Source organism: Plecotus auritus (assembly GCF_963455305.1).
Source record: "Plecotus auritus genome assembly, chromosome: 2".
In the NCBI taxonomy this organism is placed as follows: domain Eukaryota; kingdom Metazoa; phylum Chordata; class Mammalia; order Chiroptera; family Vespertilionidae; genus Plecotus; species Plecotus auritus.
This window is the reverse complement of record NC_137771.1, coordinates 28,000,810-28,014,184: the sequence shown is the minus strand read 5'-3', so window position 1 is coordinate 28,014,184 and position 13,375 is coordinate 28,000,810. Positions and strand designations below refer to the sequence as shown.

At 42.3% G+C, this 13,375-nt stretch overlaps 1 protein-coding gene across 1 annotated transcript; it reads right to left on the bottom strand.

The window, feature by feature from the left end:
- Window positions 1-5: 5 nt before the first annotated feature.
- PRDX1 (peroxiredoxin 1) lies at window positions 6-13,062 on the bottom strand. Its single transcript, XM_080654473.1, has 6 exons — window positions 12,856-13,062; window positions 10,936-11,052; window positions 8,597-8,750; window positions 8,108-8,230; window positions 6,988-7,118; window positions 6-318 (listed from the first exon to the last, which is right to left on the bottom strand). Exons 2-6 carry the CDS (start codon window positions 11,039-11,041, stop codon window positions 233-235), a joined length of 600 nt encoding a protein of 199 aa, XP_080510599.1. The 5' UTR covers window positions 11,042-11,052; window positions 12,856-13,062; the 3' UTR covers window positions 6-232.
- Window positions 13,063-13,375: the final 313 nt, after the last annotated feature.

The following is a 13,375-nucleotide window of genomic DNA, read 5'->3' as shown; positions in this document are numbered from 1 at the left end:
CAAGGTCTCAGTTCAAGTTTAATAGAAACTACAAAAGATCAAAGGTGATGTCCCACTACTGTTCACATTAGATAATTTCCTCCAGAGAAGTATGGCTGACCCTCCCCAAACCCTACAGGAAAGGGCACATCTGGGTTAAGTCTAAGATCTTGTTTTAAACATGACAATAGTAAAAGAGAGGTTCTGTTCTCATGGCTGTACGTTGCCACATGACCCTATAATGACCCAGTGCTCACTTCTGCTTAGAGAAATATTCTTTGCTCTTCTGGACATCAGGCTTGATGGTATCACTGCCAGGTTTCCAGCCAGCTGGGCACACTGCAAGAGAAAGTTACCACTAATTAGTAATTTGCTCATTGGTGAGCTCTCATGGACAAATGGATTCCTCAAAACTAAATCTGAGCCCTAAAGAGCCTGTAATACTCAAGCACCAGGAAGCCTAACCTACAGTCTAAGATCATAAACATAAAGCCTTTTAGTGAAAGGCTAACAACAAACATGCAATTTAATCCTCACTATAGCCCTATTACTATTATACGTAATTTATTCATTCAGCACCTGAAATTTATTTTTAAAAAAGCAATAGTTTCAACTGTAGGCTTTGTTCAAAAAATCTAAAGCATCTGAGGCAAGATTTGTTAACAGTAGATAGTAGATAAAGGGGTATTCAAGTTCTCTATAATTTTATGTATGCTTCAAATACATCTTTTTAAAAATAAGCTTAAATGCTGCTCTTAAAAAAAAAAATGATGCTGACCTAGCTGGTCTGGCTCAGTGGATAAAGAGTCAGCCTGCAGACTGAAGGGTCCCAAGTTCGATTCCAGTCAAGGGCTCATGCCTAGGTTGTGGGCTTGATCCCCAGTAGGGGATGTGCAGGAGGTAGCCAATCAATGATTCTCATCATTGATGATTCTATCTCTCCCTCTCTCTTCCTCTCTGAAATCAATAAAGATATACTTTTTTAAAAAAAGGTGCTGGGACAGTTGATTTCCAAATGCAAAAGAATAACACTGGACCCCTAACTTACAAAAAAATAACTCAAAAATGGATCAATGGCCCAGCCAGTGTGCTCAGTGGTTCAGTGTCAACCTATGAACCAGGTCACGGTTCTATTCCCAGTCAGAGTACATGTGCAGGCTGTGGGCTTTATCCCCAGTAGGGGGTGTGCAGGAGGCAGCAAATACATGAGTCTCATTGATGTTTCTATCTCTCTCCCTATCCATCCTTTCTTGAAATCAATAAAAACATATTACTTCCTTCCTCTCTGAAATAAAAATACATATTTAAATATATATTAAAAAACTTTTTTAAAGAATCAACCAATAAATTCATAAATAAGTGGGACAACAGATCAACATTTCTCTCTCCCCCCCATCTAGAAATCAATTTTTAAAAAATGGATTAATGAAGTAACTATAAGGGCTAAAACCATAAACTCTTCAAAGTGGAAAATCAGCGATTAATCCCTTGCCTCACTTTCCTCAGGTTAGCATAAGGAGCATTGCTAGTTCAGGATGGCAGGGAAAGGTTGAAGGCTATGCTTTCTGCATAAGTTTCATGACCTTGGATTTAGAAGTGTATTCTTAGATATGATGCAAAAAGCACAAGCAACAATAAAGAAACAGATAAGTTGGACTTGATCAAAATTAAGAACTTTTAGAACGTTATAAAGAGAGTGAAGGCAACCCACAGAATGGGAGAAAATATTTATGAATCTTATATCTGATAAGGGATTAATATCCAAAATGCAAAAAGAATTCCTGCAATTCAACCACACCAAAAAAAAAAATTCAAAAATGAGCAAAGCATCAATACCAGTGGATAAAAAAATTGAAGTACATATATACAATGGAATATTGGCCATAAAAAAGAATGAAATCTTGCCACCTGTGATAGCATAAATGGCATATCCTCCTGACATGCCACTGTTGTGGGTTCAAGCCCCCATTTTCCAGTCCCCGTCAGAGCACATATAAGAATCAACCAATGAATGCATAAAGTGAGGGGAACAACAAATAGATTTTATCTCCCTTCCTCTAAAATCAATAAATAATTTTTCTCAATACAAATTGGTGGTTACAAAATAGTCTTGAGAATGTAAAGCATAAGGAATCTATATATATATATATAAAAGGTTAAGCGGCCGGCTGGTACTTATAACGCACACTGACCACCAGGGGGCATACACTCAATGCAGGAGCTGCGGAGTGACAGCAACTTTGCAGAGTGCCCTCTCGCACTCCAGGACCCCTTCGGACCACTTGGGATGTCGGACTACTGGCTTCGGGGCCCCCGCAGGCCAGGCCGAGGGACCCCACCAGTGCATGAATCCATGCACCAGGCCTCTAGTATAGTTAATAATATTGTAAAAACAACCCCAGCTGATTTGGCTCAGTGGATAGAGCGTCAGCCTGTGGACTGAAGGGTCCTGGGTTTGATTCCAGTCAAGGGCACATGCCCAGGTTGCAGGCTTGATCCCCAGAGTAGGGGGCATGCAAGAGGCAGCCAGTCAGTGATTCTCTCTCATCATTGATGTTTCTGTCTCCTTCTCCCTTCCTCTCTGAAATCAATAAAAATATATTTAAAAAATAATATTGTAAAAACAGCCCTGGCCAGTGTATTCAGTAGTTAAAAGTGTTGGCCCTCACACCAAAGGGTCCTGATCAGGCACATGTGGGAGGCAACCAATTGATGTATAGTATATATCTCTATCTCTTTCTCTCCCTCCCTTCCAGTCTCTCTTTAAAAAAAATTATACACACACACACACACACAGTTTTTACAATGTTATCTATATATACGTGTGTGTGTATATAAATAACATTGTAAAAACTATGTATGTGCCAGGTGGATACTGGAAATATCAGGGAACACTTGGTAAAGTATGAGGTTATCTAACTACTATGCTATACACCTGAAAATAATACAAAATAATATTGCCGAAACCGGTTTGGCTCAGTGGATAGAGCGTCGGCCTGCGGACTGAAGAGTCCCGGGTTCGATTCCGGTCAAGGGCATGTACCTTGGTTTCGGGCACATCCCTGGTGGGAGGTGTGCAGGAGGCAGCTGATTGATGTTTCTCTCTCATCGATGTTTCTAGCTCTCTATCCCTCTTCCTTCCTCTCTGTAAAATATCAATAAAATATATTTTTTTAAAAAATAATATTAAATGTTAACTGTAATTGAAAAAAAGATTTATTTTATTTTTTTTTTTTTTCAAAATGTAAAAGCTGCCCTGGCCAGAGGGCACATTCCCAAGTTGTGATCCCAACTTGCAGCTCTATCCCCAGTGGAGGGCATGCAGGAGGCAGTCAATCAATGATTCTCTTTTATCACTGATGTTTCTGTCTCCCTCTCCATTCCTCTCTGAAATAAAAATAATATATATTTTTAAAAATAAATTTTTTTCAAACTTCCTTATTTTTAGCTTTTAAGAAATGTCTGGTAAAATATACATATCAAATTTACAATCTTAACCATTTAAGTATACAGCTCAGTGACATTAAAAAATATTTTTTTGAGGAGAGGTTAGGGCTAGAGGGTTTCAAGTGAAATATCAAGTTTCTTAATTTAGAAGTTTCAGGATCAAATATAATGTGTTTGTGAGTGTAACCTTGTAAAGTCTAAGCATAACTGAGCAGATTCAACTTAAGGTTTTTAATCTAGCATTTGCTAAGAGTGTGGGCTTTTATGGCTCCAGCACTAGTACTTTTCTCCTTAAATATTGATTGCAAGTACTGAACTACTTGATCGCATCATTTGAGTTTGTAAGGCTATAGCTTTTTTACTCCCAACCCAATTCTCCCCTCCTGCTCCCATGCAATTGTTGCTGGAATGAAACAACAATATCCCAACGAAGAGGGAGTTAGTTTTAAGGACTCAGTTCCTGAGGCTACAGGTGGAAGAGATCTTAAACCCGTCCCCCCTTCCCACTTAATGTAATTGAGAACAAAATAGTTTTGATTAAGTGCTACTGATAGCAGATCAAGTGCACAGGTAGACTTGGACAAATGTCTTATTTTATTTTCTCTAGAAGTTAAGTATTTCAAACTAGCTTTCTAAGACCCATTCAACTTTAAGAAGACGGAAGTTGTTAGTCTGGATTTGGGGGACCCAAAAATGAAACTTGACTGTAGTGGAAGGCTAATAGGGATCAGTGAACACTGATACCAGAAGGCACCATTTACAGAAGCTCCATTGGGGGTAGACTGAAAGAGCAGACAGCTCCTGAGACTGCCCCCTTGTGGGGTATGAGGTTCAACACAAAGTCAGGAAGAGTGGCAAAATTAGCCCTTACTGGATTTTTGGAAAGGACCTTGTCATGAACCTAAGCTTTCATGATTGAAGCTTGCTTCTACAGGCTCTGTTGGTTTCTGCTGCTTCCCATCCCACTAGAACAGGCACAGCTTTCTGTGTGCAGCCTTTTATGGCTTATGTGATAGTTACCATTTGACATCCTATGAAATGCCAAGCACTCTTTATGAGGTATATTACATGTGCTACTTGACAAATAACTCCACCTTCCTGTCACCTCCCCGCCCCCCCCCCCCAGGTGTAATTGACATAAGATTAGTTTCAGGTATACACAAGATTTGTGTTTATATATCCTACATTCCTGGTATTCTTTCCCTTATATATTTTTTCTTATTTTTGATACATTCCTGTTTTTAAAGACCAATAAACCAACACTTAAACACAGCAATTATTCATAGTAAAATGTTGGAATAAAAATTCAAAGTCTTTTTTTTAAGGTAATTAAAATGCTGAGAAATTTGTAATACTTCAAACAATAAAAAATAAAAATAAAAATAAAATGCTGAGAAAGTCAGTAGGGCCTTCTATCTTGGGGAGTTCTCTCATACTGGTGTCATTTTCTCCATGGAGAGTCATAGTACTTCAGCTGTGCTTGAAAGCTGGTTTATGTGGTACTCAACCAGTTCTGCTGGACTCCATGTTAATTTTGAAAGACCAACACTTGGATTTGAGTGAAACATCCAAGCGTGGATCTTTCTAATTACTGGTATGGTCTTAAGTGCCATGAGGTTTTAGGGCCAAGGAGACTAAGTTGGCAAGTTCTCTATCCTGTTTCATTATTCTTCCTCTCTGTGTTGTAACTGGGTTGTTCTAAAGCTTTAGGTTTTCTTTTAGACAAAACAATCCTTTTGGTTACTTATTACCACCTACTGCCAAACTTGTCTGCCTAGAGCCTGGTCTTTGCTTTCACGCTGCTCTTCCTTCTCTGCAGCTTGTTTATGCTTAGGATCTGTGTTTTAACCACTTGGTGCCTTTAAAGACAGTAACTATGTAACAATCAAAAGGGGATTTCAGGAAAGTAACAGCAGCTGGGTCTACCATTTTGCACTTGTTCCATCCATACCTTGTTCCCAGACAGCTGATTGCAGTCTGATATTTGAGGCTATGACATCCTTGGACTGAAAGGGTCTTCCCTTCTCTCACTTGTTGCTGCTCTGTTACCGGTGACCAAATGTCTCTTAGAATATAAATAATTTTAAAAAGTGGAAAATCAGTAATTGGCCCTCTTGCCTTGCTTTCCTCAGGTTGGCCCAAGGAGCATTGTTAGCTCTGGATTGAAGGAAAAGGTTGAAGGCATGTGTGAAAAGATTCAGGCGCTCAGATTCATACCAGTTGGGCTCAAATATATTTTTAAATCATAAAAATATATTAGTTGTATCTGCCTATTGTTTTTGGTTGTCTTAGTCCTATTTTATTTTCCAAATGTCAAAACTGTTCATATATTACTTATTTTTAATTGATTTCAGAAAGGAAAGGAGAGTGGGAGAAAGAGAAACCATCAATGATGAGAGGGGATCATTGATCGGTTGCTTCCTGCATTCCCCACACTGGGGATTAAGCCCTCAACCCAGGCATATGCCTGACCAGGAATTGAACATGAGCCCCTGGTTCATAGTCCATGCTCAACCATTGAGCCACACCAGCTATTATCTTTATTTTTAAAACCCCAATAAAACAGCCCTAGCCGAGGCCGGTTTGGCTCAGTGGATAGAGCGTCGGCCTGCGGACTGAGGGGTCCCAGGTTCGATTCCGGTCAAGGGCATGTACCTTGGTTGCGGGCACATCCCCAGTGGGAGGTGTGCAGGAGGCAGCTGATCGATGTTTCTTTCTCTCTCATCGATGTTTCTGGCTCTCTATCCCTCTCCCTTCCTCTCTGTAAAGTATCAATAAAATATTAAAAACAAAAAACAAAAAACAAAAAACAGCCCTAACCGGTGTGGCTCAATTGGTTGAGCATTGTCCCATGCACCAAGAGGGTGCTGATTTGGTTCCCAGTCAGGGCACATGCCCAGGTTGCAGGCTCTCCCTTCCTCTCTAAAATCAATAAAAACATATTTTAAAAATAACAATAAGCCCTAGCTGGTTTAGCTCAAGTGGATAGAGCATCAGCCCACAGACTAAAGGATCTTGGGTTCAAATATGGTCAAGGGCACATATCTCGGTTGCAGGCTTTACTTAACCCCAGCATGGGTCGGGTGGGTGTGGAGGCAACCAATAGCAATGTCTCTCACATCAAGGTTTCTCTCCCACTCACTTCCACTTTCTAAAAATCAGTGGAAAAATACCCTTGGTTGAGGATTAACAACAAATATGGACTACAGGGATTAACTCTTCTCCCAATAAACACTTGTCAAGAACAGCATACTTACCTTTAGATGTGATTCTCAACCTTTTATTTCACCCTTATACACCTATGAGATCCTTCTACATTCCTTCTGTAGTAGTAATGCTAACTGAGCAGGGCAGAAGCCGGGAATAAAGAGTTGGAATAAAAAGCCTTTATAGTCTCCCCAGGCTTTTCTATTACCCTACCCGCACAACCCACTATAATCCAGAGACTTCAATTTCTCAAAGAGACATAATCACCCTCCTTGTTTGGTAGACTTTGTTCCTACCACATCTTTCCCATCCATCCACCATTCTGTTGTCTTGTCATCAAACAGACTGAATTACCTTCCCCATGCTTGTCAGTGAACTGGAAAGCCTGAACTAGTCTCAGAGTCTCATCCACAGAGCGGCCAACAGGAAGGTCATTCACAGTGATCTGGCGAAGGATACCTTTATCATCAATGATAAAGAGGCCCCTGGGAAGAAGAGATTGAAGGTTTGAGAAAGAGGCAGTACAGGTTTAAAAACTAGTTTGTTAGGCAGCCCTGGCTGGGTAGCTCAGTTGGTTAGAGTGTTGTCCTAATATGCCAAAGTTACGGGTACAATTCCTGGTCAGGGCACATACAAGAAGCAACCAATAAATGCATAAATAAGTGGAAAATAAATTGATGTTTCTCTCTCCTTCCCTCTCTAAAATTAATCAAAAAATCTCTAAAAATTAAAAGCTGGTTTATTAGACTAGAGAAGCAATGGAAATGGGCTGGTCTCCCAGACGTGCACAGGCCTTGCCCTTAGTGAGGATGCCCCTGCATAAAGAATGAGACCAATCCCCAGCCAGCGTGGCTCAGTGGTTGAATGTCGACCTATGAACCAGGAGGTCACTGTTCAATTCCCAATCAGGGCACATGCCCAGGTTTGGGGTCAATCCCCCGTGGGATCATTGATGTTTCAATCTCTCTCCCCCTCTCCCTTTCTCTCTGAAATCAATAAAAATACCTATATTTTTAAAAATGAGACCATCATGCTGTACATCTTAAACTTAATACAGTGATGTATATCAATTATTTCATTTTATCTTTTTTGTTAATCCTCACCCGAGGATATCTTTCCACTGATTTTAGAGAGTGGGAGAGGAAAAGATAGAGAGAAACATCAATGTGACATGGGTTGGTTGCCTAACATACATGCCCAACCGGGGCCAGGGATTGAGCCTGCAACCAAGGTAGGTACCCTTGACCGGAATCAAACCCGGGACCCTTCAGTCTGCAGACCAACATTCTATCCACTGAGCCAAACCAGCTACGGTGATATAGCAATTATTTCTTAATAAGACTGATTAAAAAAATGAAATGAGAAAGGAGTCTGTACAGATCAGGGCTCTACCTTTCTCCAAATAAAAGGCCCTCAGTCAATCTTATCTATCACAATAAATGTCAGCACCCCCCCGCCCTCACCCATCTCATACCTGAATGAGATGCCTTCATCAGCCTTTAAGACCCCATAGTCCTGAGCAATGGTGCGCTTGGGGTCTGACACCAAAGGAATGTTCATGGGTCCCAGTCCTCCTTGTTTCTTGGGTGTGTTGATCCTATAGCAAAAGGCACACATATAAATCACATTCACGCAAACTCCTGTGTAGCAAATACATTAACTGTATCTACATGCTCCCCTTTCCAACATTTCTAGCCTACTTCCCAAAAACTTCAAAACTTTTCCAGCAGTAAAATGAATGGCTAAGGACAGTTAAGGTCACCAGGGTATACTCAGCTGCAACCCAAGCTGCTTCTCCTCTGCTGCCAAGTAATAAGAAAGCAACAAGAGGAAGCCAGAGCCTTTGCACTCCTTCCATGAGGAGCCAGAAGCCAATACTTGAGAAAGTCTATTGCCAAAACCTCCAAATCCCAGTTCCTGCTTAGTTAAAAAGTCCATATGCCAAATGGACCAACAGATTTACCATGCCAGGTGACAGAAGTGAGAATCCACAGAAGCACCAATCACTTGGCAGTTGAGTATCTTAAATTCTTCTGCCCTATCACTGAAAGCAATGATCTCCGTGGGGCACACAAAGGTAAAGTCAAGAGGGTAAAAGAAGAACACCACATATTTTCCTGGGGGGGGAAAAAAGAACACCAAGTTAGCCTTTGAAACAGACGTCCTTGCTTTATAGAAAATAGATAACAAAATACATATTCCTATGGAAAAAGAGTCCTTTTTAAGTTGATGCCACATAATTGCTAGATGTCAAGATGCTCAAACATAGATGTCTCCTGGCAGCTACTTTCAGAACCTCTTGCAGGAGGACCTGCATGGAAAAAAGTTCCTTCCAGCCCTAGCCAGCTTGGCTCAGTGGATAGAGCACTGGCCTGCGGACTGAGAAGTACCAGGTTCGATTCTGGTTAAGGGCACATGCCAGGGTTGCGGGCTTGATCCCCAGTACGGGTTGTGCAGGAGGCAGCCGATCAATGATTCTCTTTTATCATTGATGTTTCTATTTCTCTCTCCTTCTCCCTTCCTCTCTGAAATCAATAAAAATATTTTTAAGTGTGTTTAAAAAATAAAAATAAAAATGTTCCTTCCAGTCCATGCTTTATTTTTCTATCTTCATATTAGCTGCCAAATACATAACTAAATTTTTTAAAAATATATTTTTATTGATTTCAGAGAGGAAGGGAGAGAGACAAAAACATCAATGATGATGAGAGAGAATCATTGATTGGTTCCCTCCTGCATGGCCCCTCCTGGGGATCAAGTCCATAACCTGGGCATGTGCCCTGACCAGGAGTTGAACCTTTTCTTAGGTGGACACTCAACCATTGAGCCATACCGGCCAGGCTGTTCAGTCTAATTTTTATCTTCTCTGGGTAGTTAAAATTAGCACAGATACCAAGTTCTCCAATAAAAGAAAAGGAAAAGCAAGAATGCAGTTATCTACTGGATAGCCCAATGCCAATGCTTACAATCAGTGCCCAATAAAAAACTGAAATGCTGAATTCTCTGCTGCAGAGTAGTAAGAGACCAACAAGAGGAAGTCAGAGCCTTTGCACTTCTTTCACAATGAATCACAGTAATGGAATGGGTAAGGTTTAAGTGATCACCTGATCACCACAAATATGTTCCTAACCAGCCTGATAAGAAAAATTTTATATGGCAAACATTCCAAAAATCCTGGTAGTAAACAGAACTTCCAGTTGGACTTTTACTGAAGTCACTCAGATTACCAACTGAATAGATCTTCGAAGGTCAGGTAGCCTCTCACACCTAATGCGCTGAGCTATTAGAACAGTTCAATCAGAATACTCACTTACTTCCAGGCAGCAGCCATGTTTGAGTCAAAACAAGTTGGTCCTTTGACATTCACTTTGAAAATTAGAATCACTAGAAACTCCTCTAAACAACCTCTCTCCAGGGCTTTGCCTAACAAGCACTTTGAGGCCTCAGCAGGTCAAGCCCTGGTGGGCAGAAAGCAGCTCTTAGTGAACATCCTACCTTTACCCTTGAGCCAGGGTCACCTCCCTATGATCCTACTTAACCATGTTTTGCCAGAAGCTTCCCTCCATAGGATCCCACTAACCTGCTCTCATTCCAACCAACAAGTGTGTTAGGAAACCTAGTCACATGTTCTATCCAAAAGCTGACTCCAGGAACTGATCACTACACACATCATTATACTTGACACAGGAGTTTGAGATTTGTGTTCAATTGTCCCAGAAGACCCAGCTGCTCCCAACTGTGAGGTAAAAGAGAACCTTACAGAACTTGACAAGTGTCTGCATGAATCTCTAACAGAAAAGAGAGCTGTTCCAACAATGACATCAACTCTCCTCTGGGAGCAAAACAGTCAAGTGAATGTGCCTAACCCCTCTAATAATACAGGAGCTATGACACATATTTCATAAAATGAACAAGCAGTGTCACAGCTCCAAATATGAGCTCTGAGATTTTAAATTGTTGAAGACTTCTTATAATGAAATAGTAAGACTGAGATAATCAGACTGTCTCCACTAATGCAATTGAGGAGTACTGAGAAGGTAACTGAGCTAATATATCAGTTTAGGCATAATGAAGCATGTGCTTTCTCCAAAACAGTCTGGACTAGGATAATCACCCTGTGATAACTATTGATAATCACCATTTCACTTCAACCTGAAGGCAACAGCCTTCCACCCTGAACACCTTGACCAAGGAGACATAAATCATTTTATAATCAAACATACAGAAATACGAAAATCGAACAAGCCATCTCCAGATAGCAAAATAATTGCATTTTAATGAACCTAACGTAATTACACTTACCTTTGTAGTCAGATAGGCTGATATCTTTGAACTGACCATCTGGCATAACAGCTGTGGCTTTGAAGTTGGGGGCAGGGTGCCCAATTTTAGCATTTCCTGAAGACATCTTGCTATCAGCTGGAAAGGATAAAAGAGGAAATTAACTTGAAACAAGTCTTCTTTTTCTAGATAACCAGTACCCTCCATCCCTGAATATATACATTAACTTTTTTATTTTTTGTTTTGTTTTTACATTAACTTTTAAATTAATTTTACTGGGTGGCATTGGTCAACATGGTCACATAGGTTTCAGGTGTGGGTCTTGTTACAAGATCTTTATATACTGCACCGTGTGCCCACCACTCGAAGTTAAATCTTCCCGTCACCTACATTAACTTTTAGATTAGTAAGAAGCATTCGCTTACCTTTCCAGTTATTGAAAGAAAACCAGATATTACACAACTCTAAATATCAACTTTTGTTTTCCTTTAAAAACAGCAATTTCTTTGATAATTGAAGTAACCTCCATTACTTTTTCTGAACCATCATTTGTGCAATGGCATTTTCCTCTATAATTTCATCATGCAGAAGCAGAGAGGAGTGGGGAGTTGGAGACTCTCAAACCTGAACCCAAATGCACAATGCCAGAGTGCCTGACTCCCAAAAGCGGGTAATATTGCCCTTTCCCTGGGCTGCGCCTCCAACTGTATTCATAATGTGGGAAGCACACTTGATATTCAAGCACACTTGGTAGATTTGCCAAGAACACTATACCCTAAAGCCAATCCAACCTTTTAAGAAGCAAGACCAAAACTGGCATCTGCTCAATTTTAAAACTTTAGGTATTTGTGTTTAAGCCCTAGAAGTCCTTTCAAAAATGGGTTTCTGACCTCAGGGTCAAGATCCTGGGGCAATAAGTACAAGAGCCAATTTGTTGCTAAACAGGAATGTTGCACTGGATTCACCCAGGTCAACTCCAAGGAGTTAAGAATTAGATGCAGGTAAGCCAACGATTTGAAAGCCTCAAGAAGCTAATTTTCTAGTACCAACGGTTTTGGGTCATACTACCACAACCGAAAGAAACGCTGTGAGCATTGATTATCTCAAACTTTTTACTGTTTAATACCTTTAATAACGATTTAAAAAAAAAAAGTAAGGGACGTTGCAACTTGGCGACCAAATATAGAGTGTGACCCTAACATAAGTGGCCTTGCCCGAACCTGCTTTTCCAGGCGGCCCCCACTAAAGCCGGACCAATCGGGAAAAGCCTGTTGGACTTCCAGCCCGTGTGGGACTCGTCAGATCTGCCCAAGAACTTTCCAGCCAAAAACCACAACCTCAAACCCCACTTAAAGTACCCTCCCGCCTCTCCCATCATCACTCCCACCCAGCACTTCGGAAAGCACCAGCAGAAAAGAGACGTTTCACCGAGGCATCTGGGATCACCACAATCCCCATTCTGCAGATGGAAAAATAAAGGCGGGGAAGGGAATCGTAATATCCGAAACTTCACAGCCAGTAACGGCCCAGCACAGGGGACAGCTTTTTTACACCTACCACGTGAAAGAGGGGTGACCTCAGGTCAGTTTCCGAGTCCATTCCAGAAGCTTCTCGAACCGCCCTAATCGAGGGGACACCACCACCAGCCCGCCCCTGCAAGTCAATCAGTGCCCTCTGCCCTGGTGGATGGGAGGAGACTCGAGCCTGCGTTAGCCTCGGGGTTCACCCAACTCCCAGGACCCAAAGGTGTGTCCACGCGAAAGTACGCAAACCGCCTGACCACTCTTGGGCGGCAGGCCGCTCGCGGACGCCTCCACAGTCACCGCACCCCCAGTTGAGCCCGGGAGTTGGTGGGGGGGGGGAACTGGGAGGAGGAATAAAAGGCGACGTGCGGAATGCGGGGCGCTTCACCTGCGGAGGCCGCGCGGCCCACATACTCACCAGCACTGAGGCAAAAATGGCAAAACCAGTCAAGCAGGAAGACTCACGAAACGCGCGCGCGTGCTCGCTGCGCTGCTTTTATAGCCGGTATGGTTCTCGCGAGAGTGAGAGCGGGTCCGGGTTGCGGGAGGGGGAGAGAGGAGGGGGATCTGGCCGGAACCCAGCCCGGATCCAACGCTCCCAGCCGGAATGACTCAGCGCTTTCCCTCCCTGGGGCGGGCTCGGGTGCCCAAAGTACCAAAGCCCCATACCTGCCGCCCATGGCTGGGGTCGGAGAGTGAGGCACACACTCTGGATCGACTCCAAACGCCTCCGTTATCCGGGATTTCTTCGGGAACAGGGGTCGGGGGGGTGGGGGTAGGAGGTAGTGGGGAGCGTGCCTTGCGCTCAAAACCCAAACCAGGATAGAGGGTCTCGCTGCTGGACAACATTTAACCGCAACAAGCCCTGCGAGCTATCCAAATATTCCCCTCGGGTCCCCACATCCTCTGCCTTAGTGTTGATCCTCAGTACCCCTCAG